At 42.8% G+C, this 26,885-nt stretch overlaps 1 protein-coding gene across 5 annotated transcripts in view; it reads right to left on the reverse strand.

Annotated features, from left to right (window-relative positions):
- The window catches only part of ARNTL2 (aryl hydrocarbon receptor nuclear translocator like 2), a 123,496-nt gene extending 101,202 nt beyond the window's left edge, over positions 1–22,294 (reverse strand). For 4 of the 5 annotated variants that reach the window (XR_004809870.2, XR_007406424.1, XM_049102584.1 and 1 more), the window contains exon 1: positions 22,147–22,294. Coding sequence is in view for 2 of the 5 variants with exons in the window: in XM_049102584.1 (XP_048958541.1) it covers positions 22,147–22,177 (31 nt within the window). In the remaining 3 variants the exon portion in view is untranslated. Of the gene's footprint in view, positions 1–22,120 lie in introns of all 5 variants that reach the window. The other variant, XM_049102583.1, reaches the window with a different exon arrangement.
- Positions 22,295–26,885: the final 4,591 nt, after the last annotated feature.

Here is a 26,885-nt window from a genome sequence, read left to right on the forward strand (position 1 = left end):
GCACCACTCTAACAGCATCTTTTTGGATTCAGATTATATCTAACAAATTGACTAATGCCTCAAAATATACCATCTGCAAAAGTGACCAGTATGACATTTACATTGCCAAACCAAATGTCTGGCTGGCATGTTGAACTAAAAAGCTAAAGAGAGAACAGCAGGGAATTTACTCACTGTGATCAAATACAGCATAGGCAAAGTGAGAACCTCAAGTTAAGAGTTACAGCAGGAAGCAAAATGTTCACACGAGGGAAGAGCTCTGAATGGTTAGAATGGATGCAGAGAATCACTCAGCAGATAGGAAAACAACTTGTTGGGCTGGGGAAAGCGGTCTGGGAGTAAGACTAAACACTGTGCAGGTGTCAGAGCCTCGGGGGTTAAGTAGTCCCAGCTGCATGCACTGTGTTGGGCTTCATGTCTTAAAATTAAGTTTGGGGGTGGGGGTGCCTGGGTGGCCCAGTCAGTTAAGTGGCTGTCTCTTGCTTTCAGCTCAGGTCATGATCTCAGTGTTCAAAAGATCAAACCCTGTATTGGGCTCTGTGCTGGGCATGCAACCTGCTTAAGATTCTCCCTCTCCCTCTGCCCCCTGCCCCTCTGTGCTCTTTCACTCTAAAAAAAGAAAGAAAGAAAGAAAAGAAAAGAAAAGAAAAGAAAAGAAAGAGAAAAGAAAAGAAAAGAAAAGAAAAGAAAAGAAAAGAAAAGAAAAGAAAAGAAAAGAAAAGAAAAGAGAAACCACTTGGGAACTGTTACACTCCACAGGAATAACCTCGTTGTCATGGAATGTCACACAGGCAAGTGAGTGGGCCATGCTCCTCAATGACTAAGACTGTACAATAGCTCCTGTTCCCTGATAAATCCATTTCACCACATCGCCACCAGCACTCCAGCCATGGGATAACACCTAGAACTCCAGGATACATGGAAGGATCTGTTGGATCTTAGGTTCCATGAAGGAGCGATCTTTTGTGTCAACGTCATATTCCCAGCCCCCACAGCAGAACATCTGCTTGTAAGGAGCCTGATGAATATGTACAGTTGGAACGATATGCAGGATACATTAAGACCACAACTGATGAGTTCTGCTTACTAGGTGACTGTCCCAACAGGGGATTAGACTAGCTCTTTTCTACCATGTCCTTTTTACCTGGTTGTGTTACTAACTGGAAAATAGGTTTTTAAGTTCATTCTAGGGTGTGAGAACAAGCCATAAGCTTTCTCTCTCTCCCATTCACACCCAAACAACTGGTCTGTGTTCCACTCTGAACACTGTGCCCTCAAAAGCAGATATGGAGAGCCTTATAGTATACACTGTGCATGAAGGCCAGGGCATCTGCTCATTTTTTTTAAGGATTTTAATTATTTATTCATGAGAGACACAGAGACAGAGAGAGGCAGAGAAATAGGCAGAGGGAGAAGCGGGCTCCCCATGGGGAACCCAATGTGGGACTTGATCCCAGGATTCCAGGATCCCAGGATCATACTCTGAGCCGAAGGCAGATGCTCAACCACTGAGCCATCCAGGCATCCCACATCTGCTCATTTTAAGGCTAATTTTAGTACATATCCCAATGGGAGCAATATAAGCAAATCCACAGCCTACCTCATACATGCTCTGCAGGATATGCCTTTGCACTGAGCAAGCTTGGGAAATCCCTGGCCCCTCCTTACTAGTAGAAGGGATGTGTCACACAGGTAACCAGATCCACCTGGCTCATTTTAAGCCATGAGGAATATGGCCCACTCACTTGCCTGTGTGACATTCAATGCCAAAGATGGCATGCCTATAGACTCTAACAGTTCTTAAATTCATTCATTTGTTCACACATCATTTTTAAAAATATTATTTGAGGGGAGGTGGGGCAGAGAGCGAGGGAGAGAGAGAATCTTAAGCAGACTCCACACCCAGTGAAGAATCTGATAAATATCTCACGACCCTGAGATCATGACCTAAGCTGAAACCAAGAGTCAGACGTTTAACTGACTTCACCACCCAGGCAAAGACATTCTTTCTTACTGATGGGGTGGGGAAGGGAAAGATTTCCCCAGGTAAATTTTTATTTATTACTTAATTCAACTATATTTAAGTGCTGCCTGTTATTTATATCTGTTTTGATCTAGAAAAAACTACTTTTGATCTTCAAAGATAAAAATTACTGTAACATTTTTGGAGAACATCCTAAAAACATATCTGGTTTTCTTAATTTACAATAAAAAATTAAGAGGAAGCTAAAGGAACAAAAGAAGTCATCTTGTCCAAGACACTCACCTGAATGCTGAGAAAAGTGAGACTCAGAGTGTACGATTATTTGCCCAGCTACGGGTTATACTGCAGTTTAAATGAAAGGAAAAGAAGCAGAACTTAATAACGATAGCCTCTTACAGAGAAACAGTTCTCATGCATATCTACTCTGAGTCACTTAGAGAAATTAAAAAAAAAATGTCTTCTTCCATTACAATGTGTTTTGCAAGGGGAGATTCATTTTTTAGCCCATTTTGAGTGCCATTGTGCTTTTTTCTGATGTTCTATGCAAAGTTGACTACTAATGACTAATGAGAACAATATGAATGCATTGTTGCTGCATTAGTGTAACGTGGTGTGTTTTTGCACTTACAAGAGGTATTCAGATGCTCTAGTTGTAAATGTTCATGAAATGCCTCTTCTGTCCTAGTCAAACTGCCTTTAGGAAGTCTTACCAGTGGTTTTATATCTGCAGAGCACTGAGGGCTGGGCTGACTTTTGAGAGGAGTGAAATTGCTTCATATTGTGATCCTAAATTTTATATTCACTATATTCCCTAAAGTATACCTTAATAAATATTTTATGACCAGAAAAAAGAAAGATTTTGATGCCACTGGAGAAGGCAGTCCTCTATTCCACTAGCTTTAAGCAAGTAAGGTGAGGTCTTTTTGGTGAAAGAAGTGGTACTATTGACAGATACATCAAGGAAGGCTATGAAAATCGTGTGCCTGGATTTCAGTAAGACATTTTTTCAGAGACAGAATAGTGAGCTACTTTAAGCCTCCATTACAGCCTTGGGGAAGAAAAATGAAGATGGAGAAGAAATTTTAAGCAGGAATACCAAGTTAGGAAGCCAACCACTTCAGTAAAGCAGAATGATCAGGAAAGTAAAAAAAAAAAGAAAAAAGAAAAAAACAGGATTAAGTCATTTTTGTCAGTGAGAGCACAGTCACCACTGTCACTCCTCCTCCCACGGCCACCACCACAACAAATAGAATGATCTTTTACTGAATCCTTACGTGCAAGGCACCATACCGTCTACCTAACTTATTTTATGCAATCCTCACATCAACCCTACAGTGGTAGTCTAGCAGATGAGGAAGCAGGCTCAGAGAAGTGAAGTAACTTGCTTTGATGGCCTTTCTGCTGTGTCAGCTTGGCTAGACTACAGTCCTCAATTATTCAAACACTAAGTGTTGCCAGGAAGGTATTTAGTAGATGTGATTAAAGCTCAAAGTCCATAATCAGTTGACCTTACTAAGGGAGATTATTCTAGATAATCTGGGTGGGTCTGATTTAATCAGTTGAAAGGCCTTAAAAACAGAGCTGAGGCTTCTTCCAAGACAAAGACACTCCACCTATGGACAGCTGCTTCAGCCCATGTCTGAAAGTTCTAGCTTGCCTTTCCTCACAGCCTGCCCTGTGGATTCCAGGCTTGCCCAGCCTGCCCCCACAGTTACATGAGCCAATTCCTTGCTATAAACCTCTTATTACATACATCTGCTATTGGTCTGTTCCACTGGTTGAGCCCAAACTGATACACATGCCAAAGATCACACAATAATTAAGTAAAAGGGTTCAGATCCTCTTAAACCCAAAAGTAGGTCACCATTCCACATTCCCTCCCAACAGAAGGTCCGTTTGGGACATTAGCACTTCACAGAAATGGCAACACATCCAAATGTTTAGCAGGCATTGAAGGACAGGTTAAAAGGTTAAATCTCTGGAGGCCAGACTATGTTAGGCTTTTGAAATGGGGCCATGGGGTAGGAGAAACACCCATTATGACTATGAGGAAATCTCAGTCATGGAAAACCACTCAGTTGTGATGCAGAATATAATCAGAGTAATATAAGTACTGAAGAATGCTTCCCTGACTATGACCATTCTGGAAAAGGCAAACATTTCATAGGCATTATGAACTAATCCAGGTATAGGCAAAAGCAAGAAACAGTAGTTCATCAAAATTTCAGTTCCACACTGAAACAGGAAAGTCCCCTAACTGGTTCCAGACTGGATTGATCCTCATGCATAAAAAGAATACAAGGTTTAGCATTTTGAACATCAGCATGTTTTTCCAAAAAGCACAAAAACACACTTAGATTTGGATGGTCTATACCCACATCATTGTTACACGTGGGAAAATATAATTCTTGTAGTTTATGAGTAAACAGAAAACAGGATACACACTATTATCATGATTAATATTAATTAGGCATGATTGGATACATCAGATGCCACAGAACCTGTAAAAGATACAATGGCTGCAGTTTAAGGAAGATGATAGAGCAGGAATATCCCGAGCTCAACCTCCTGCCATAGACACACCAAGGCTATAACTACATACAGTGCAACTCACTTTGGAAACAACCTGAAGACTGGCATTACAGATCTGCCATTGACAACCAAAGGCATAAAGAGAAGGCCACATCAAGAAGGATGGGAGGGAAGAAGATGCAGGCAGGGATGAAATCCCTGGTGTGGCAGAGACCCACAAGCAGGAGGGACTTCACAGGCACAGAGGTCCTCCTAGGGTCGTGAGAGGATCAGGCCCCACATTGGCCACTCCCAGCCCTAAACTGCACCAGCAAGACAAGCTCTCATAACATCTGGCTTTGAAAATCAGTAGAGCATAACTCCAGGAGAGAGGGAGGGCTACAGGAAACCGAGACTCCACTCTTAGTATTTTTTTCTCCACTCTTAGTATTGCTCAGTCCAAGACCCTACACAGAAACAGCAGTTTGAAAAGTGTCTGCTTACACATGAAGGAGACTTACTAACATTAGGCCATGTGCCAGAGGGGCAGGGATTTGTAGGAGCTTTCTCTGGGAATGGAAGTACTGGTGGGTACCATTTTTCTTACCCTCCTTAAGCTGAGCTGGCCAGAAGTTTGTGGGGGCCAGCTCTCACACTTTCCAATACCATTCTAGCACCACTTGCCCTGCTCCAACCAATCTACCCCTTCCAGAAGACACCCCTATAAAGGGGCTCCTGCCTCATGATACCATACCAGGTAGACAGCCTCAGTCAGGTCTGGCACCCCTCCAGGAGACCCATACCAGGGAGAGGGAAGCCAGGTCCACCCATAGCCTACCTGTAGTAGTCACAGCCCAGTCACAACAAGAGGGCACACACAGCCCATATAGGGGACACCTCTGAAGCACCTAATGCTTATGACTAGGGGTACTTGCACTACTGAGCCCCACAGATGCCTTTTACACAAGGTCACTACTTTCAAGACCAGGAGATGTATCTGACCCACCTACATAGTAACAAACACAGAGAGCCAGAAAGAAGACTGAGGAATATGTGGTCCTGATGAAGAATAAGACAAATCTTCAGGAAAAAAGAACTAAACAAAATGGAGACAAGCAGTCTACCTAATAAAGAGTTCAAAGTAAATAGTAAAAAAGATGCTCAGCAAATGAGAGGAGTGGGTGAACTAAGTGAGAACTTTAAGAAATTGATAGAAAATATTTAAAAAGAACCAGTCAGAGCTGAAAAAAATACAATAGCTGAAATGAAAAAATACACCAGAGGGAATCAACAGCAGAATAGAGGATGCAGAACAACAGATCAACTATTGTGGAAGACAGCGTAAAGGAAAGCACCCAAGCTGAACAGCAAAATAAAGAGATTGAAAAAAATATATATATATTTTCCCCCACTCTTAGTATTGCTTATACTTTTGTGTATATGTGTGTGTATATACACACACAAGAATTTAAAATATAAGATAAGTTGAAGTATCCCCAGGACATTAAGTGACACTGACACTAACATCTGCATTATAGGAGGCCCAGAAGGATAACAGATTGAGAAAGGGGCAGAAAACATACTTGAAGAAATAATAGTTGAAAATTCCCCTAACCTGGAGAAAGAAAAAGAAATCCAGGTTCAGGAAGCACATAGAGCCCGCAAGAAGATGAATCCAAGGAGGTCCACACCAAGACACATAATTATTAAAATGTCAAAAATTAGAGGGGCACCTGGGTTAAGTGTCTGCTTTTGGTTTAGGTCTTGATCCCAGGGTTCTGGGATCAAGCATCACATCAGGCTCCTTGCTCAGTGGGGAGTCAGCTTCTCCCTCTTCTGCTCCTCCCCTTGCCTGTGCTCTCTCACTCAAAATAAAATCTTAAAAAAAAGTTAAAGAGAGAATCTTAATAGTAGCAAGAAAAAAGCAAATAATTAAGTACAAGGGAAAACCCATAAAGCTCAGTTGATTTTTCAGCAGAAACTTTACAGGCCAGAAGATAGTGGCATGATATATTCAAAGTGCTAAAAGGAAAAAAAAAAAAACCTTTCAACCAAGGATACCATACCTGGCAATGTTATTCAGAATTGAAGGAGAGATGAAGAATTTTCCAAACAAATAAAAGTTAAAGGAGTTCATCTCCACTAAACTAGCCTTACAAGATATGTTTAAGGGACTTCTCAAAAAACAGAAAAAAAAAGAGAACAGAACTTGAAGAAAATTATAAAAGGTAAAAATTTCATAACAGAAAATATATAGCAAAGGTAGTAGATTGGAGTGCCTAGGCGGCTCAGTCAGTTAAGCATCTGCCTTTGGCTCTGGTCATGATCTCCAGGTCCTGGGATCAAGCCCCTCATCAAGCTTCCTGCTCAGCAGGGGTCTGCTTTTCTCTCTCTCTCTCTCTCTCTCTCTCTCTCTCTCTCTCAAAGGTAGTAGACCAATTACTTATAAAGCTAGGGTTGTCCAGGTGGCTCAGCGGTTGAGCATCTGCCTTCGGTTCAGAGTGTGATCCTGGGCCTGGGATCAAGTCCCACACTGGGTTCCCTGAAGAGAGCCTGCTTCTCCCTCTGCCTATGTCTCTGCCTCTTTCTGTGTGTCTCTCATGAAATAAATAAATAAAATCTTTTTAAAAATTACTTATAAGCTAGTGTGAAGGTTAAGACAAAAGTAGTAAAATGAGAGTTCAGGTTCAAGATAGCAATGTAGGAAGACTTTGAACTCACGAAATTACACCTCTGAATAGAATAAATCCTCCTTAAGAAGAAATGAGGGCTGACTGAACAGCTACTGAACTACCAGGGATAGAAAAAATGGCAAGAGAACAAGGAAAGAGACAGTTAACAGGGAACTTCTACCCTCAACACTGCAAATGGCAGTGGGGAGGGATAGTACTGAGGAACTGGGAACAGATCCCGCTGACCTTGGGCACACAGGAAAGCCATGGTTTCAAAGAGCCACTGGCATGTAAGAGAGCTAGCACTAGAAACCTGCCAAGAGTCGGAGGAGCTGTGGAATACTCTCCATATTAGAGAGTTTGGAGAAGGGCAGTTTATGTTCCCATCCCACCTTAGAAGCCTAGATTGGAGCAGAATCCGGATACCAAAATAGGTGAGTTGGATCATCTTAGTGAGTGAGTTTGCCACATTAGTGAGCCTAGAGTCCACAAGCCCACACCAGCCCTAGTCATGCTGAGGCACAGAAAAAGAAGCCAGATTTAAGAGTGTTAAGAAGCTATGGGAACACTCTGTCCCCCTCCACCTTAAAAACCCAAATCAGAGCAGGATCTGGACATCATAAGGGGTGGTTCAGATGCCATAATTAGCAAGTCACAATGCCATAAATGGTGGGTCAGATCATCACAGAAAGCTTGTAACCTCAGGAAGCCAAGGATCTGCAAATCCACATCAGCCCACTGGTGCTGGAACATAGGAAAAAAAGGAGTTTAAAAGGGCTGAAGAACTGTGGGAATATTGTCTCCTCTCCACCCTAAAAGCAAAGATCCAGATGCCATAGCTGGTAGGTCTGGTTACCACAGGGAGCTTGTGACCTCAGCAAGCCCAGGATCTTCAAGCACACATCAGCCCTGGTCACCTTGAGGCACAAGGGAAAAAAAAAACAAAACAGTTTAAAGTGCCAAGGAACTACAAAAATATTTTGTTCCCCTCCACCTTAAAAGCCCACACTGAGCAGGGTCCAGCTCAAGGTGAGCTTACAACATCAGGGAGCACAGGACCCACAAGTCCACACCAGCTGCCCTGGGGTGCTGTGGCACCAAACAAACCATGGTTTTGTGTTGCTTTTTTGCTTTTGTTTGCTTTTGTTGTGTATTTTTAATTAATTAATTAATTAATTTATTTATTTATTTATTTTTTTTACTTTTTAAATTTTCTCGTTTTTACTTTTGGTCAGTTTTATTCTTTTCTTGTTCTTTTTTTCTTCTATTATCTTTTTCTTCCTCTTTTTATTTTATATTTTTATTATTATTTTTTCTTTATCTTTCTGCAAAAAGCAATGGTTTAAAAGACAAAGTAGCTCCAGATTTCAAATTATACTACAAAGCTGTAGTAATCAAAACAGTATAGTACTGGCACAAAAACAGACACACGCCCCCCCCCCCCAAAAAAAAAACAAAAACAAAAAAACCCCAGACACACAGATCAATAGGACAGAACGGAGACCCCAGAAATAAACCCACAATTATAAGGTCAGTTTATCTTTGACAAAGGAGAAAAGAATATGTAATAGGAAAAAGTCTCTTCAACAAAGATGTTGGTAAAGCTGGACAACTACATACAAAAGAATGAAATAAGAAAATAAGATAACTAAAAAAAAAATCTAATCTTACACCTAAAGGGGACAGAAAGAAAGAAGTACAAACAAAGTCCAAGGCAAGTAGAAGAAAGGAAATAAAGATTAGAGCAGAAATAAATGAAGTAGAGGCTGAAGTCATCAAGTCACAAGGGAAGACAGCAAGAGAATAAAGGAAGAGAAAGGAACTACAAAAACAATCAGGAAACAATTAACAAAAGAGCAACAAGTACAAATCTCTCAATAATTATTTTCAATGTAAATGGAATAAATGCTCCAATCAAGCACAGGGTGAATGATTGGGGAGAAAAAACGACCTATCTACATGCTGCCTACAAGGGACTCTAAGACACATAAAAACAGAAAATGAAGGGATGGAAAAAAAATGTTCCATGCAACTGGAAACAGGGAGTGAGGGGGAGGCCAGGATAGCAATACTTATATCAGACAAAATAGGCTTAAAAACAAAAACTAAACAAGAGACCAAAAGACACATTACATGATAAAGAGGATAGAACAATTGTAAATATATATACATTCAACATAGGAGCAACTAAATATATAAAGTAACAGACATAAAGGGAAAAACAAACAATAATACATAATAGTAGGGGACTGTACTACCCCACTTACACCAATGGAGAAATCATCCAGACAGAAAAACAATAAGGAAAGAGTGGCTTTGAACAACACGTTAGATCAGATGGGCTTAACAGACATATACAGAACATCCCATCCAAAAAAATGCAGAAAACACTTTTTTTTTCAAGTACACAAGAAATATTCTCCAGGACAGATCATACTTTAGGCTACAGAATAGGTCATAATATATTTAAGAAAATTGAAATTATATCAAGCACCTTTTCTGACCACAATGGTATGAAACTAAGAATCAATTACAAGAAAACAAAACTATAAAAAATACACACATGTGAAGGCTAAACATGTTACTAAACAACCAATAGGTCAATGAAGAAATCAAATAGGAAATTAAAAAATACACAGAGACAAATGAAAATGAAAATATGATGATTCAAAATCTTTGGGAAGCAGCAAAAGCAGTTCTAAAAGCGAAGTTCTAAGGCCTACCTCAAGAAACAGGAAAAAACTCAAACAATCTAACCTTACACCTACAGGAACTAGAAAAAATAACAAAGCCCAAAGTAGAAGGAAGGAAACAATAAAGATCAGAGCAGAAAATACAAAATAGGGACAAAATAAGCCCCAAAAACAAAAAATAAAATAACAATAAAAAAAGATCAATGAAACCAAGAGTTGGTTCTTTGAAAATTGGTAACCAATTAGCCCAACTCATCAGGTTAAAAAAAAAAAAGAGGGCTCAAATAAATAAAAGCAAGGGATGCCTGGGTGGCTCAGTGGTTGAGCGTCTGCCTTCGGCTCAGGGTGTGGTCCTGGGATCTGGGATCTAGTCCTATATCGAGCTCCTTGCAGGGAACCTGCTTCTTCTCCCTCTGCCTGTGTCTCTGCCTCTCTCTCTCTCTTTCTCTCTCTCATGAATAAATAAATAAAAGATATTTTAAAGAAATAATAAATAAATGCAGAAAAGAAAGAGGAGAGATAACTGACCCCACAGAAATACAATTATAAGAGACTACTATGAAAAATTATATGCCAATTGGACAGCCTAAAAGAAATAATTTCTAGAAACATACATTCTTACAAAACTGAATCAAGAAGAAAGAGAAAATATGAACAGATGGATTACTAACTAGTAATGAAATGGAATCAGTAATAAAAAAAAAAAAAAAAAAACCAACAACCCAAGAAACAAAAGTCCAGAATCCAATTTCCTCACAGGAAAATTCTACCAAACATTTAAAAAAGAGAGAGTAGCACTTGGGTGGCTCAGCTGGTTAAGCGTCCAACTCTTGGTTTCAGCTCAGGTCATTCACGGTCATAAGACCAAGCCCTGCATTGGGCTACATGCTCAGTGCAGAGTCTTCTTGAGATTCTTTCCTTCTCCCTCTGCCCCTCCCCCTGCTCATGCTCTATTGCTCTAAAATAAATAAAACCTTAAAAAAAAGTTAATACCTATCTGTCTCAAACTACTCTAAAAAACTATGCTTCCAAATTTATTTTGTAAAGCCAGCAGTACCTTGATACCAAAACTAGAAAAAGACACTATAAAAAAAGAAAATTATAGACCAATATTTCTGATGAACATAGATGTAAAATTATCAACAAAATATTAGTGAACCAAATATAAGAATACATTACAAGGATCATTCACCATGATCAAGCGGGATTTATTCCAGGGATGCAAAGATGGTTGAATGTCTATGAATCAATCAACAAGGTACACCACAATAATGATAATAAAAATGATATGATCATCTCAATAGATGCAGAAAAAAATTTGACAAAATCCAACACAATTCATGAGAAAAACTCTTTAAAAAAGTGGTTATAGAGGGAATATACCTCAATATAATAAAGGTCTCATATGGCAAACCCACAGTTAATATCATACTCAATGATGAAAAGTTTAAAGCTTTTCCTCTAAGATCAGAAACACCACAAGGATGTCCACTCTTTACCACTTTTATTCAATACAGTACTGGAAGTCCTAGCCACAGCAATCAAAGAAAAGGAAGAAAAAGCATTCAAATTAGTAAGGAAGAAATAAATTGTCATTATTTGCAGATGACGTGATCCTACGTATAGGAAATGCTAAAGGCTCCACCAAAACATTACTGGAACTAATAAAGTCAGTCAAGTTGCAGAATACAAAGTTAATATACAGAAATCTGGTACATTTCATACTCTAATAACAACCTAGCAGAAAGAAAAATTAATGCATTAACCATTGCATTAAATAAATAAGTAAGTAAGTAAGTAAGTAAGTACATACATACATATATACATACCTAGGAATAAATTTAGCCAAGGACGTGAAAGATCTATTCTCTGAAAACTTATAAAACATTGATGAAAGAAACTAATGATACAAATAAATAGAAAGATATACCATGGTCATGGATTGGAAAAACTAATGTTAAAACGACTATACTACCCAAAGCAATCTACAGAGTCAGTGCAATCCCTATCAAAATACCAACAGCATTTTTCATAGAACTAGACCAAATAATGCTAAAATTTGTATAGAACCACAAAAGACCCTGAATAGCCAAAGGAATCTTTAGAAAGAAAATCAGAACTGAAGGTAACGCACTTCCAAATTTCAAGATACACTACAAAGCTATAATAATCGAAACAGTACAGTACTGGCACAAAAACAAACACATCGATCAAAGGAACAGGATAGAGAACACAGAAACAAGCCCAGGCTTATATGGCCAATTAATCTATGGCAAAGGAAGCAAGAATATACAATGGAGAAAATAGTCTTTTTAATAAACAGTGTTAGTAAACTGGGCGGCTACATGCAAAAGAATGAAAATGGACCACTTTCATACAGCAAACAAAAAAATAAACTCAAAAATCAATTAAACACCTAAATGTGAGACCTGAAACCATAAAAATCATAGAAGAAAACAGGCAATAAACTTTTGGATGTCAGCCTTAGCAACATTTTTCTGGATCTGTCTCCCCATGGAAGGGAAATAAGAGCAAAAACAAACTATCAGGACTATATCAAACTAAAAAACTTTTACACAGAAAAAAAAAAGTCAATAAGATGAAAGACAGCCTCCTGAACAAAAGAAGATATGTGCAAATGATACACTCAATGAAAGGTTCATACTCCTACTCAAAATGTAAAAAGAACTTAGACAACTCAACAGCAACAAAACAATCTGATTTTTTAAATGGGCCGAGGACCTGAATAGACAGTTTTCCAAAGAAAACATACAGATGGTCAACACACATGAAAAGATATTCACTAACCATCAAGGAAGTTCAAACTGAAAACATAATGAAATATCACCTCACACCCAATCAGAATGGCTAGTATCAAAGACAAGAAATAACTAGTATTGGTGAGGATGTGGAGCAAAGGGAATCCTTGCGCACTGTTTGTGGGAATGTAAATGTGGGAATGTTGGTGCAGGTCACTCCAGAAAACAAGATGGAGGTTCCTCAAAAATAAAAATATCATACAATCCATTAATTCCACTTCCGGGTATTTACCCAGAAAACGAAAACACCACGGTTGGCCCTTGAACAACAAAGTGCTTAGGGGCCTGACCACCTGCACAGTCAAAAATCCACATATAATTTTTGACTCCACAATAACAACTACTAACAACCTACTCTTGACTGGAAGCCTTACCAATAATATACATAGTTGATTAACACATATTTTGTATAGATCTTATATACTGTATTCTTACAATAAAATCAGCTAGAGAAAGTAAAATGTTAAGAAAATAATGAGAAAACACATGGACAGTTACCATACTGTATTTATTTTTAAAAAATCTGCATTTAAGTGGACCATCACAGTTCAAACCCATGTTGTTCAAATGTCAACTATAATTTGAAAGTATACATGCACGCCTATGTGTATTGCAGCATTTTTCATAATAGCCAAGATATGGAGACAAACCTAAGTGTCCAGCAGCAGATGACAAAAAGGTGTGGTGTATATACACAACAGAATTCTTATTCAACCATAAAAAAGAATGAAATCTTGCTATTCACAACATGGAAGGACCTAGAAAGTATTATGCTAAGTGAAATAAGTTAGAGAAAGACAAATACCATATGATTTCACTCACATGGAGAATCTAAAAAACAAAACAAATGAACAAACAAACCAACAATAAAACAGACTCATAAATACAGAGAACAAACTGGTAGTTGCCGGAGGGGAGGAGCAAGGGGGACCATGGGAAAGGCAATTAAGAGGTACAAACTTCCAGTTTTAAAATAAGTAAGTCATGGGAATGAAAAGTACACCATAGGGAATATAGTCAAGAATACTATAATAACCTCGTATGAGAGAAGAAACCACATATCACGGTGTGCATTTTGTAATGTATATAACTATCAATTGATTTGCTATGTAGTACAACTAAAACTTGCATAATATTATGTCAACCACTCCATTTAAGATTTTTTATTTAACATTTCTCAAATAAATGTGGATGTTAAGAACTTTTTTAAAAAAGATACAATGCTTCCTGACAACTAAATCATTAACAAAATGAAACACTTTCAGTTTATCTTTGAGAAAAATATTTGTCAGGGTTCACAAAAATATTTGTGTATCTTTTCACAAAATGGCGACTGTTCTCGAAGAAAGACCCTTTAAAAGTGGGGGAGAGAGGGAAGCATTGACACTGCAACAGGCAAACTGTTAAAAGTTCTACAAACTGAAACATGAGATGAGTTTTAAAAGTGATAAAACCCAAAATGACATTTGTGACTTTACTACTATCTAGGCCTCACATGTCAAGCTACAATGATGATCAGAATCTAAAGCTGCTTCCAGGCTCTTCTTAGACAAACAGGTAACAAACAGTTTTTTTATATGAAGATTTTGTTTATTTATTCATGAGACACAGAGAGAGAGAGGCAGAGACACAGGCAGAGAGAGAAGCAGGCTTCATGCAGGAGGCCCCATGTGGGACTTGATCCCAGGTCTCCAGGATCACGCCCTGAGCCAAAGGCAGATACTCAACTGCTGAGTCACCCAGGCATCCCTAAACAGTTATTTTTAAACCTCTTGATAAATAATTTGTCCTCGATGCCTTCTACAATTTGAAGTGTGAATGTGAACCCCCCACCCAAGTCCTGGGTGCTTTGCTTAAAACCAAACACATGCCCCAGAGGTAGCTATGATTATTGTTGAAACAAACTGATAAGCCAAAAGTGCTGGTTGAACTCAGGCCAAAAGCTAAAGAAAAGGAGAATTGTCCTAAGAAGCCACTAGCACCAGGATGCATGGAAAATTGGGTTTGGTCTCTTTTTTTCTAGGTCAGTGTGGTTGTCTGAGTAACTCTTACAGAAGGGATGACCTACTAAAACCAATATTGCCTCTCTGCTGGTACAAGCACAGCCTACCTGGGGTACCTCGTAGCTCAGGGAGGACCGCCAATCCTCCAACCAGGGAGCTGGTAAGAAATACACACTGAGCTGGAAATTCTGTTCAATATTTCCATATTTTCTATAGATCTTTGACGAAACAAGTAGTAATCTTCACAATCACTTATTTAAATATCAATATCTACTTTATAAAGTGTTCAATTTCAATTCCATCTACTGTATATCGATATATCTTTTAAATTCTAAATTTCTGGGGCCCCTGGGTGGCTCAGTGGTTGAGTGCCTGCCTTTGGCTCAGGGCATGATCCTGGGGTCCTGGGAACAAGTCCCATATCAGGCTCCCTGCAAGAAGCCTGCTTCTCCCTCTGCCTATGTCTCTGCCCCTGTCTCATGGATAAATAAAATCTTAAAATAAAATTTATATTTCTGTAAAATACATATGGCTTTGGTACTATCCCAGCTCAATAATGGTCTATTCTTTCTATATTTTCCTCTCCTAAGGAAAAAAAAGGTCAAGAGGTACTTTAATATGTATAGAGCTTCTGCTTTTAAGTAACTTCTAAACCTGAGATTCTCTGCACTGTATCTGAATCAAAATAAGAACATCTTCTGAGGTTATCACACACGAGTGTTTCCACAAGTGCTTTTTCACATTCGCAGCATGTTCAGATGTGCAGGGTACCTGATTCCTTTCGGTTTACAAACCTGCACTAAGTATTTATGCTGGGAGTCAAGGCTAAGGGTATTTTTCAGCTTTGTCCCATGGAGCAGCCTGGGAAGAAGCATCTGGGAATGTGCCTGGAGCGCATGTCCCCATCAAGGGGTTGTCAGCGATGGGGACAGTGGAAGAACATAGGAAAGGTCATTACAAGTCCAGATACCTACTTCCCAACAGGCTGTGATAGGAATAAATGAAACAATTCTGATGATGCTTTTCAGATGAATGTGAAATGGATTTAAAGACAGAGGCAGCTCCTTTTTCTGGGAAGAAAAGATGATGAGAGAAAGTGGTCCAGAAGGATTTGGAGTGAAGGCCAAGACTTAATATCCAATCGCCTGACAGGAACTGAGACCTCTGCCATTTTTTTTTTCCTGACCTGTAATATGCCACAATTAGTCTTTCAAGGTGACATAGAAGCTCTCTTGCTGACCAGGGGCCAAAAGGAAGACATACGTATCTTTCCTTTTAGAGAGCAAGCCGATCACTGCCTGTGTAACTGGGCTTTCTGGGTCAGCTGTGCTGCACCACAGGCGTGGGAGGGGAAGCCCACCACCACACTAACAATGCAACTTCCCTGGGCAATTCCTTTTCCAATTTTTCCTATCCAAAGCCAAAGCCAAAAAAAAAAAAAAAAAAAAGATACTACCACCAGTTCTTCCAAGCACATCACTGATGACTTTCCATATCCATGCCTATGCTCTGTCCTGAAAGACCCTCTTCTTCAGAGCCTCTTCTTCACTGCCTCCCCAAGTTATCTACCCATCGATACTAAAGTTGGCACCTTCTCTGAGGGTCAGGGAGTCCCTGCTGCATGACCTAGATATAATTTCTCCCAACTTTGGGTGAGGAGGCTCACTCGTAGCAGTTAAACTGTAGATCTTAACTAGCTTCTGTCTTGTCTTACGCATATTTTGACGGCTTCTCACGTACTTATAAGCTCTTGAAACTTTTTTCTTGTTTACCATTTCTGTCTTTGTTCACTTAGTACAGTAGTATGTATTTAATGGATAGTTTATGAATGAACCAGCCCTGTCCACGCCTTAGACCAATCATCATTCATTTAAAATCAACAAATCTTTCTTAGGCATTTAACAGGTATAAGGAGTCGGAGATTGTAAAGATGAGTAAGAATCAACCCAGGAATGGAACTAAGAAATCTACCTGAGTAACCTGCGGCAAGTAGGCCGAGTGTTAGAACAGGCACACACAAAAGCAACAAAGTGAAAATAGAAGGGGAGAAGCATTTCCATTGAGGAGGAGAGGTTCTGGGAAGATTTTATGGAAAAAAGGGGGATGATCATTTGATGTATGTCAGATTTCACTTAACACTTTATAATAGTGTCATTTAATCCCCACACAACCCTCCAAATTAGGCAGATTTTACTTTACTATAGACAAGGAAATTGGGGCTCAGAGCAATGAACTAATGTGGCCAAGGTCACATACCTAGTAAATAATGAAACTGGCAATCACATTCCCAATGGCCTGGTTCCGAAGCTCATGCCCATTTCCCTATACACCAGATCGCCTCCTCCACAGGCAAGCTGAAAACATAGTGACACCTGAGCTCAGCCTTCCAGACTACCTGAAACTTCTACGCGCCTATCTGGAGGGAAGGCAGGAGCAGCCCATAGCCTGAGCAATGCCTGGAGGTAGCAAAGTTTAAAACATATGGGAAAAGGTAGATTCCCTCACATAACAGACAAGGAGGCAAAGTGGAGGGATTTTGGAAGAGAAAGCTGGTGGATGATTCTCCACTTTCCCTGTGATACATTTGGAACGTATGGTAAAGTGTATTTCTTATCTACTCAAAAAAATAAATATTATAAGTAAAGCAGTTTCTCTATGAATAAAACATTTTGAGTGCTTTGGCAACTACTGTTTTATGGCAACAATCTTGACCTTCAATAATAAATATCCTGTAATGTAAACCATACTGATGGAAGAATGAGTGATTCTCTCCACATTTCCTCTTTTTCCAGCTTTTGTTTCTCTCTCTGTAAATGTATTATATAAAGACTTAAACCATAAAATTAAAGACTAGAGAAACAAAATACCAGTAATGTACTTGGGTAAATAACAAATTTCCTATCATGTCAAACAACATTTAAGCATTTTCAAGTAAGAGTTTTAATATTATATAACTGGACTCATTTAAACATTTTAAGAGATTTTTTTTTTTTAAAGTTTAGCAGGAGAAAGGGGCAGCGGGAGGAGGAGAGAATCTTAAGCAGGCTCATGCCCAGTGATAATGACCTGAGCCTAGATCAAGGGTCGGAGGCTTAACTAACTGAGCCACCCAGGCGCCCTTGGAAATATTTTAAATTTTAAAAATAGAGGGGGTGAGGTATTATAAAGTGATAGAATTTAAATGGTATGTGTGAGGGACCAGTAAACGTGATTTCACATAAGAGAAGAAAATGGGGGGGGGGGTACACAGCCAAGTGCTTCATAAATTATCAGTAAACATCCAGAAATACTATAAGCTACTGCAGGGAATATCTTCCACCTGTAGTGCCAGCACCAGTAAGAGTTCAAATTATAGGTTCTTCTAAGTTCTCACAGCCTCCTGCCACCAGAAGGAGGGAGGCACTGGGTGAGGCAGGTGGGGTACAGGAGGGCTGGTATTTGGGGTTGGTGGAGAGGGGGCATTCCAGGGAGCAGACCTGCAGAAACCAGGACAGGAAATCACTGTCTCACAGAGCAGACAAAGGTCTCAGGGACATTCATCTCCTATAGGGCACCTGGTCACTGAGTCCCTGATAATGCTGGCGATGGTACTGAGGCTGACTCACCACCCAGATCCCAGGCACCTGCGTAACTCCGCTGTCACGGTGGAAAACTGGAGGTTTTCAACTAAATGGGACACCTGAAATCAGGGCTACTAGAATGAGGTGTTATTACCTTATTTATGATTTCCTGAATATTATGTAAAGGGAGAGATTTCGAAAGGATGCTCACAGCACAGAAAGAGATCATGCTTTAGAATCAGGGAGTCTGGGGATCACTGGGTGGCTCAGCGGTTTGGTGCCTGCCTTCGGCCCAGGGCATGATCCTGGAGTCCTGGGATCGAGTCCCACATCGGGCTCCCTGCATGGAGCCTGCTTCTCCCTCTGCCTGTGTCTCTGCCTCTCTCTCTCTCTCTCATGAATAACTATTAAAAAAAAAAAAAAAGGGGATCCCTGGGTGGCGCAGCGGTTTGGCGCCTGCCTTTGGCCCAGGGCGCGATCCCGGAGACCCGGGATCGAATCCCACGTCGGGCTCCCGGTGCATGGAGCCTGCTTCTCCCTCTGCCTGTGTCTCTGCCTGTCTCTCTCTCTCTCTCTCTGTGTGTGACTATCATAAATGAATAAAAATTAAAAAAAAAAAAAAAGAATCAGGGAGTCTTGCCACAAGAAAAAAAGGAAAGTGAAATGACTGTGTTTATTATATGTTTCGGCTTTCCCTGTATATTTTATTTATTTATATTGAGAGAGAAAGCGCAAGTGTGTGAGCACATGGGGGAATGGGGGGAGGCAGGGGAAAATCTCAGACAGACTCGCCTATGTGGGGTTCAGTCTCAGGCCCCCGAGATCATGACATGAGCCCAAAATCAAGTCAGATGTTTAACCAGCTGCATCACCCAGGTGCCCCTCCTTATATATTTTAAACATTCGATTACTTTTTCTTTTTTCCTGGAGTCAAACGTCATTGGGCTGGCAGTCCCTACCCTTCTCCCCTTCCCCCATTCACTCTTCTCCCCCTACCAACTCCTTGCCGTCTCTCATTTTCCTTCCCCCGTCCCTTCCTCATCTCCCCATCTCTGTCCCTCACTTTCCACCTTCCTTCCATCTTGCTCCTTTACTCTCTCCCTTTTTCTCTATTCACTCCATCCCTCTTCCCCATTCTCTTTTCCTCTCCCTCCCCAAACCCCTCCCCACCTTCCCAAACTTGTGAAAGCAGTTTTAGTCCATCCTGGTTTATGTTGGGTAATGCATCTCAGGCTGAAACTTTCCCTAAGGATCCAGGCCAGGAGTGGTAGCTTATGCAAAGTTGACCGGCACATGATCTTTTATTTCTGAGTCACAAAGATGAACTCAAGCCACTATAATTGCAGAGCGACATCTCAGAAAGAGTGCTCTGATTAGCTCGCAGGTGACAACATGCCATGGTAAGCAAAAGGAAGGGGAGAAAGCTGCCCCACAAATGCCAAGACTCAAGCCATCCCTGACAGTCTTGAAAGTGCGCTGCTCCTGCAGGACTGCCCTCTTCCTGACTCCAAGGATTCTGGAACCATTTACCAGGAGGACACCCAGTCACTTGGCAGCTTGCTCACTCTTGGTGTTTACCATAAGCCTGTCAAAAAATTGAGCAGGCAATTACGTTAGGCACAGCTGATTTTTGGTGACCATTGCCAAAACCAGCCCCAAAGTTATTTTCAGCTGTGTAAGCACCACGGGGGTTTTCTCCCCCACCACCACTTACAGATTTGTGTTACCAGGGCCTAGGGAAACTGCCTAGGGAAAAAGAAATCTTCAGGGATTTTGTGTTAAGGAAAAGATGGCCATGGATTCTGATAGAGAGCCCTGTTTTGTTATGTTATTTCCTCCAGGGATAGGGGAACTTATAACCCTATTTTTTTCACCCTTTTCATCTAAAGAGGGTATCTGAAAAGTACACGCATTGCTCATTAGCACCACCCAGTGAGACAGGAAAGAAAGGAAAGCAGCATGGCCAGTAGCCACAGATTTTTTTCAGTTTTGTCACTCTCTGGCGGTGGAACTGTGGCCCAACCTGTTTTCTCATCTCATCAGCAACATGGAGATAACACCACCTACATCATGGGGCTGCTAGGACACTAAGGAAGGTACCCCTGAAATGCTTGATACGTAACAGGACCTCAATAAATGCAGGCTCTCCCGGCCCCCACGGAAATTTTGCTATTCTTACCTAAGATAGATCAATTTTAATCATTTCCAAATGTACACTTGGTATTCAGCTAAACAGCAATAAACTATTTCTCTGAAAACTTATAAGCCCATAAGGCTTATGGGGTGAATGCCACTCTGAATGGGTAGGTGCATTTTCGTATTTCTCTTTTTTCGGTAGAGTCCAAACATTCTTTCAATTTGGCCAGTGTTGACTTGTGATAACATTTTAGTTAATCAGACAAGGCTCACCAACTTCACAAAGCAAATGGGAGCTGCAAATTAATAATTGTATTAAGCCAATGTTTATGGGGCACTTGCTATTCCTCAAGGACTGGGCTAAGCATTTTTTTTAATTTTTATTTATTCATTACAGACACGGGGGGGGGGGTGGGTGTGTGTGGGCAGAGACACAGGCAGAGGAAGAAGCAAGCTCCATGCAGGGAGCCCGAAGTGGGACTCGATCCGGGTCTCCAGGATCACACCCCTGGGCTGAAGGAGGCCCCAAACCACTGGGCCTCCGGGGCTGCCCTGGGCTAAGCATTTTATACGTACCTAAGTGCATTTTATATCTCATTTGGTCCTCACAATCCTATAAGCCAGATATTGTAATTATCCCCATTTTACAGATGAAGAAACTAAGGCTAAATAAGTAAATAACCCCAGCGACATGTCTGAGCTTAACCCATACATACGGCCTTCTCTTTGCTAGAACAGCGCTCGCTCACATCTTTCTATCTTCCAGAAAAAAGGGCACAGTTCAAATGAGAGTGTTGGAAATCTCCCCACGACCCCAAGTTCCCTTAACTGTAATTAGAGTTTCATTCTTTTTTTTTTTTAATTTAACTAATTTATTTATGAGAGACCCAGAGAGAGAGAGAGAGAGAGAGAGAGAGAGAGAGGCAGAGACACAGGCAGAGGGAGAAGCAGGCTCCATGCGGGGAGCCCCGTGGGGGACTCGATCCCGGGTCTCCAGGGTCACGCCCTGGGCTGAAGGTGGCCCTAAACCGCTGCGCCACCCGGGGGTCCCTTATTAGAGTTTCAAAAGCACCTCTTCCCCCTGCTGTGCTTCAGAGAAGAGTCAAAACTCATCACCACGTGATACGAGGCAAGCGCGGGTTTGGTCCATTGCTTCCCTGGAATCCCCTCTGCCAGTTTTCCTCCAGTTGCTTGTGGGTTTCTGTTCCTGCCTCCCCTTTAACAAGTAGGTTCCAGGCGTCCCTAACCGGCCGGCCCGGGGAGGCCTCGCAGGCGAGCAGCCCGCCGTGGAGGGGGCGCGGGACGCGGCAGCGCTTCCAGCTCGGGGCTCGGGGCCCGGGACCCCGCGGGGCCGCCAGCCCCTCCGCCGCGGGCTCCCCGCAGGGCTCCCGGGGTCTCGGCGGCTCCGCGGCGCGGGGGGCGGGGGGCGCAGGACGCGGGCTCGGGGGCCCGAGCGCCCCCCGAGGAGGGCATCGCAGAAGCCCGCGCAGCGGCTCCCGCAGACGCCGAGCGGGGTCCCGGGGGGCCGCCGGGGGGGCTCGCCCGGCGCTGATCCCTCGCCGCCTCCCCTTCGCGCAGAGATGCAGCCGCGGCCGAGAAAGGAGGCTGCGGGCGACGCGAACGCGGGCGGCGAGCCCGGGCACCCCCCGGCCTCCCGGGGCACGCGCGGGGCTCCCCGGGTGCGGGCGGGAGCGGGGCTCGGGGCTCGGGGCTCGGGGCTGCGCCCCCCGCGCCGCGCGCACCTGGAGCCGCCGCCTCGCAGCCTCACCTGGCGCCGCAGCCTCCTCCGCCGCCGCCATCGCAGGAGCCGCCCGGCCGGCGCCGCAGCCCCGGGGCTGGGGCTGGGGCTGGCGGCAGGGAGAGCTCGGGGCCCGCCCTGCGCCGGCCCCGCCGCGGGACGCGGCCGCCCCCACCGACCCGGGACCGCAGAGCGGGCGGCCTCGGGGGCCCGGCGCGGGGCGGAGTCACGGCGGCGCCGCCCCCGAGCCCCGCGCCTGCAGGCCGAGCGCCGCGGGGCCCCGAGCTGCGCTTGCAGCCTTTGGGGAGCCCGCGCCTGAGGCCAGGGTCCCGGGATCCCCGTGAGAGTCGCGGTGTGCGTGCTCCGAGGGCTGCAGCTGTGCCCCCTGGGGCGGGGGGCAGGTGAGGGATGGACGGGGGTCCCTGCCAGGTGGGGGCGCTGGAGGACTGCCCTGCACCGCGAGGGCGAGGGAAGGCTTCGCTGCGGGGACGAGGGTGCGAAGGGACCGAGACGAGGGTCACCGACAAAACTGCTTTTGGCTCCTGCAACGGCTGAGCAAGGGCCTCCGGGGGTCCCCGGACAGCGCTCTTCCCGGGGCGCAGCGGACTGCTCCCTCCCTGCCCCCTGGTCCCCAGACCCGCCCCCCTCGGTTACGCTTTGCCCAGTAGAGGAAGGGGGTGGAGTAAAGGAGCGGCAGAGAAAACACTGAAGCTTTGCATCAGCCAGGCCACATCTATTAACTTTCCTAGTGACTCTCCATTAGAGCGTCTTGACTAGCTGCACGCGTGTTCCGAGGGCTCCTTAGGCCAGACCTGGCAGAAGTAGACGGCTGCGGCCCTCCTAAGCGGGGGACCGGGAGGTGCGAAGAACTGTGCCGCCCTCAGGAATGCACACCGAGGAGGGGAGGGGTCAGCACGTGGGGAGGTAGTCTAGGACCTGGGTGCGTGCGCAATGTCACCTTCATGGTAAAGCAGGGCCCTGGCTAAAATGTACCGAACAGACTATGTATGTACAGAGGCTCAGACATGAGCCCCGGGGCCAGGATCACTCAGTAGATGGGAGAAGCCAGACTGTAAAAGTCAGATCTCCTTGGGAGTTCATAGCCTGGTGTCCATCCAGTAAGCTTACCGGTGAATCACTGCAGTCCTCATTTCTTAGAAATGATGATTCACTTCCACCCAAGCCTGAAAGCCAAAGAAAAGAAATCCAGAACCTAAATATGATAGGAGGAAGGAATGCTCAAGGAGAACAGGCCATAGGGTTCTCTGGGGGCAAGTCAGTCTCATAGCTTGACATGCATTCCCTTTAATGTTGAAGTTTAAATCCTGCTTGCTACTTTTTCTTTGTCCTCTAGGGCTTTCCCTTCCAGAGCTTTTTTTTTTTTTTTTTTTTTTTTTTTTTTTAAGTAGTTATATTATGCCTCATAGGATAAAACAGAGATGGATAGGAAGGTAATCTCATTTCCAAGCAGAGATTTTCTAGTATTTTCTCCTTGGGCAAAATGTAACAGAAGTGATTTGAAACATAACTTGCAGAACACATGGTATGTTTCCTTCTGGTCAATGCCCTTTTCTCACCAAAAGCCCAGGGACAGCGTGGCTTTTCAGGAATCATGGCTAATCCCAGGGTGACCTTAGTTTGTTAATTTTGCATTACTGACAAGTACTCAGGGAGGAACAGTATTGGTGGAATTAGCAACCACTACCTCAAAATTATAAATTCCTGTGCTTGCCAACCTCCTGCTGGGATTGTAACAATGTAATTTGGATTGAGGGTTCCTTAAGACAACTTAGATATTTTAGTTGGTCCAGGGCAAAAAAAAAAAAAAAAAAAGAAAGAAAGAAAGAAAAAGGAAAAAAATCCACCTGCTTCAGAGTACAGTTACATTGTAGATACCATTTCCAATGATGCGTAAATATAAAAATAATTACCCATTAACGAGCTCCTGAGTGACTGGAGAAAATAACTAAACTTTGATTTTTAAAATTACCTTTGGGGCACCTGAGTGGCTCAGTGGTTGAGCGTCTGCCTTCGGCTCAGGGCGTGGCCCTGGATTCTCAGAATCAAGTCCCACATCTGGCTTCCCACAGGGAGCCTGCTTCTCCCTCTGCCTTTCTCTGTATGTCTCTCGTGAATAAATAAATCTTTAAAAAATAATAAAACTACCTTTTTTTTCCTGGCCACTGTCCCTTCACTCCCACCCCCAACATTCTATGAAGGGTCAATACTGGGGAAGATTCATGTTTCTGCTAAGCAGGCTCATAAGTGGGAGTGCAGTTGGGAGAAACAGGGAGGCCAACTGTGTTTAGAGGAATAGACAGGCCTACAGTAGGCGTCTGGTATGGGGAAGATCAGCTTGAGGTTGGCCTATGAAGGGGAGGAGGAGCAGAGAAGGTAAGTGCGGGAGGATGTACTCATGAGAGAGAGGAGGGAGGTGGTGCAGCCACAGAGAGTGGAAATTTGAGAAAGATCTTTTAAAAGGGTATTAAGGGGGGGCAGCCTGGGTGGCTCAGTGGCTTAGCAGTGCCTTCAGCCCAGGGTGTGATCCTGGAGACCCAAGATCGAGTCCTGTGTGTCAGGCTTCCTGCATGGAGCCTGCTTCTCCCTCTGCCTCTATCATGAATAAATAAATAAAATCTTAAAAAAATAAAAGGATATTAAGGGAACTTCACTGTGTAATGCAAACCCTCTTACATTATTTCTGTGGAAAATAACAACTTTAGTAAAGCTACATTCTTTTTCAATGCTCTTAGAGTTGATTTATGTTTTTATTAAAAATGAGATTTTGAGATCAGCTGTATGGAAAGTAGAGCTGCCCACAAAATGCCGCTATTTCATTCATTTGTTCACGCATATTTATAGAGTGCCCACAGTGTGCCAGGCGCTGCCGTGAGTGTGGACTTACTTATACTTCACCTGCTGTGCACCTGTCACCTCATATACGTGTTCTCACAGTGATTGATGAGGTCTGGAAAAGTCCAACCTGTCTTTTTCAGTGGTTCCCAAAGTTGGATGTGCATGATAACGTACAGAATTTCAGACCCACTCCTAGAGATCCTGATTTTGTAGTTCTAAATCCTTATTTCAAATCAGCACCCTTCTTGATTTCAAGACATTTTAAGTACCTTAGGAAATACTGCTTCAACTTGTCAAAAATCAAGTTTCCTAATAAGCCCCCATTGCTGGGGGTGGTGGTGGTAAATTGTGTATTTCTACTAACTAGAGACCAAAAGTAGCAATAAACTAAAATTCCAAGAAAAATACAAAAAGGAACATAGGTCAAGCCTGAGGGAATGGTTGTGCAGACATCTCTTTAGATATGGAGTTACTGCTTAGTGTTCTTTTTCCCTTAGAGATTATTTTGTGTATTGTGTCAAAAGCTGAACTAATTTTTACTTTTGCAGTTTTTTTTTTAAATTTCATGTATCCCCTACATTTTTTAAAAAAGATTTTATTTATTTGAGAGACAGTGAGAGCTTGAGAGAGAGCACAAGCACACAGAGGGGAGAAGCAGAGGCAGAGAGAGAAGCTGACTCCCCGCTGAGCAGGGAGCCCAGTGTGGGGCTCAATCCTGAGCCACCCTGGCACCCCAGCTTTTGCAGGTTTTGGACACTCTTCGAACAAGTATGGTATCCCAGGTCCTCTTCAGTCCTCCTCATGTTGTATGCAATTGGACAGGAGTGTTCTTCAAGTTCTGTTCATGATTATCTTACCTAAGAGGACAACCCATTCCTGTTATGGGTTTCTCCTTTTGGAAGAGACTTAAAAGTCATCCTATGATGGGGAGCCTGGGTGGCTCAGTCAGTTAAGGGTCCAGACTCTTGATTTTAGCTCAGGTCATGATCTCAGGGTTGTGAGATCGAGCCCTGTGTTGGAGGGAGGCCGGCAAGGGGGGGAGGGGGGGTCTGCACTTAGCAGGGAGTCTGCTTGAGATTCTCCTTCTCCCTCTGCCCCTACCAGCTCCCCCCATTCTTTCAAAATAAATAAATCTTTACCCCCCAAAATCATCCTATGTCTAAGAGTTTGATAAGGAACATCTTCATATGAATAATAAAGTAATTCAGAGATAATATTGTGGTATTTAGCACAACCTCACCTGAGGAATGTTCTGATTTCTATTAGTCAAAGCCCATCTGCTCAAGTTAGACAAAGCAGTTGAGCCAATATATAATTCGGCCACCCCACTCCTAGCTGGATCTTGGGGAAATAAATCAATGAGATTTTCTATTACTGGTATCACAGCAGTGATACCAATGGAGAAATGATTAGGAGCTGGGAGGGATGGCAAAAGCCAGCCCCGAAGAGACCAAACCCTGGTCATTGGGCCATACAGCTATTCTGTTTGTATGAGGTCCAGAGACCCACTAATACTTTTGGTTCTCCAAAGGACAAGAAAAGTGGGATTGCAGTGGCTGAGCCATGGGCTAGCACAGTGGTACTTTGTACTCCTGTTTTGGGGGGCCGGGAAAGATGTTAATGTAGCTATGGGAGAACCAGCAAGAAAATCCAGGTGTGGTGGTTTAAAGTAAGATCCATTGCTATAAAAATATGTAGCACTCTTTTGATTATCTTGGAGCTTGAATGTGAAAAGTCCAATTGGTTCTGGTATCAGGTAACCACACGCTTTAGGTAAGCCTCACCCTAGTACCAGGGATGTGAATCCTGATTAGTTTTAAGTCAGTCCCAGGTCAGGTACTGTTGTAGGAATGGATATATGACATAATCATGGCCAATAAAATGTGAAGGTTACTTTGCTTAGAATGCTTCTG

This window comes from Canis lupus, chromosome 27 (genome assembly GCF_003254725.2).
Source record: "Canis lupus dingo isolate Sandy chromosome 27, ASM325472v2, whole genome shotgun sequence".
In the NCBI taxonomy this organism is placed as follows: domain Eukaryota; kingdom Metazoa; phylum Chordata; class Mammalia; order Carnivora; family Canidae; genus Canis; species Canis lupus.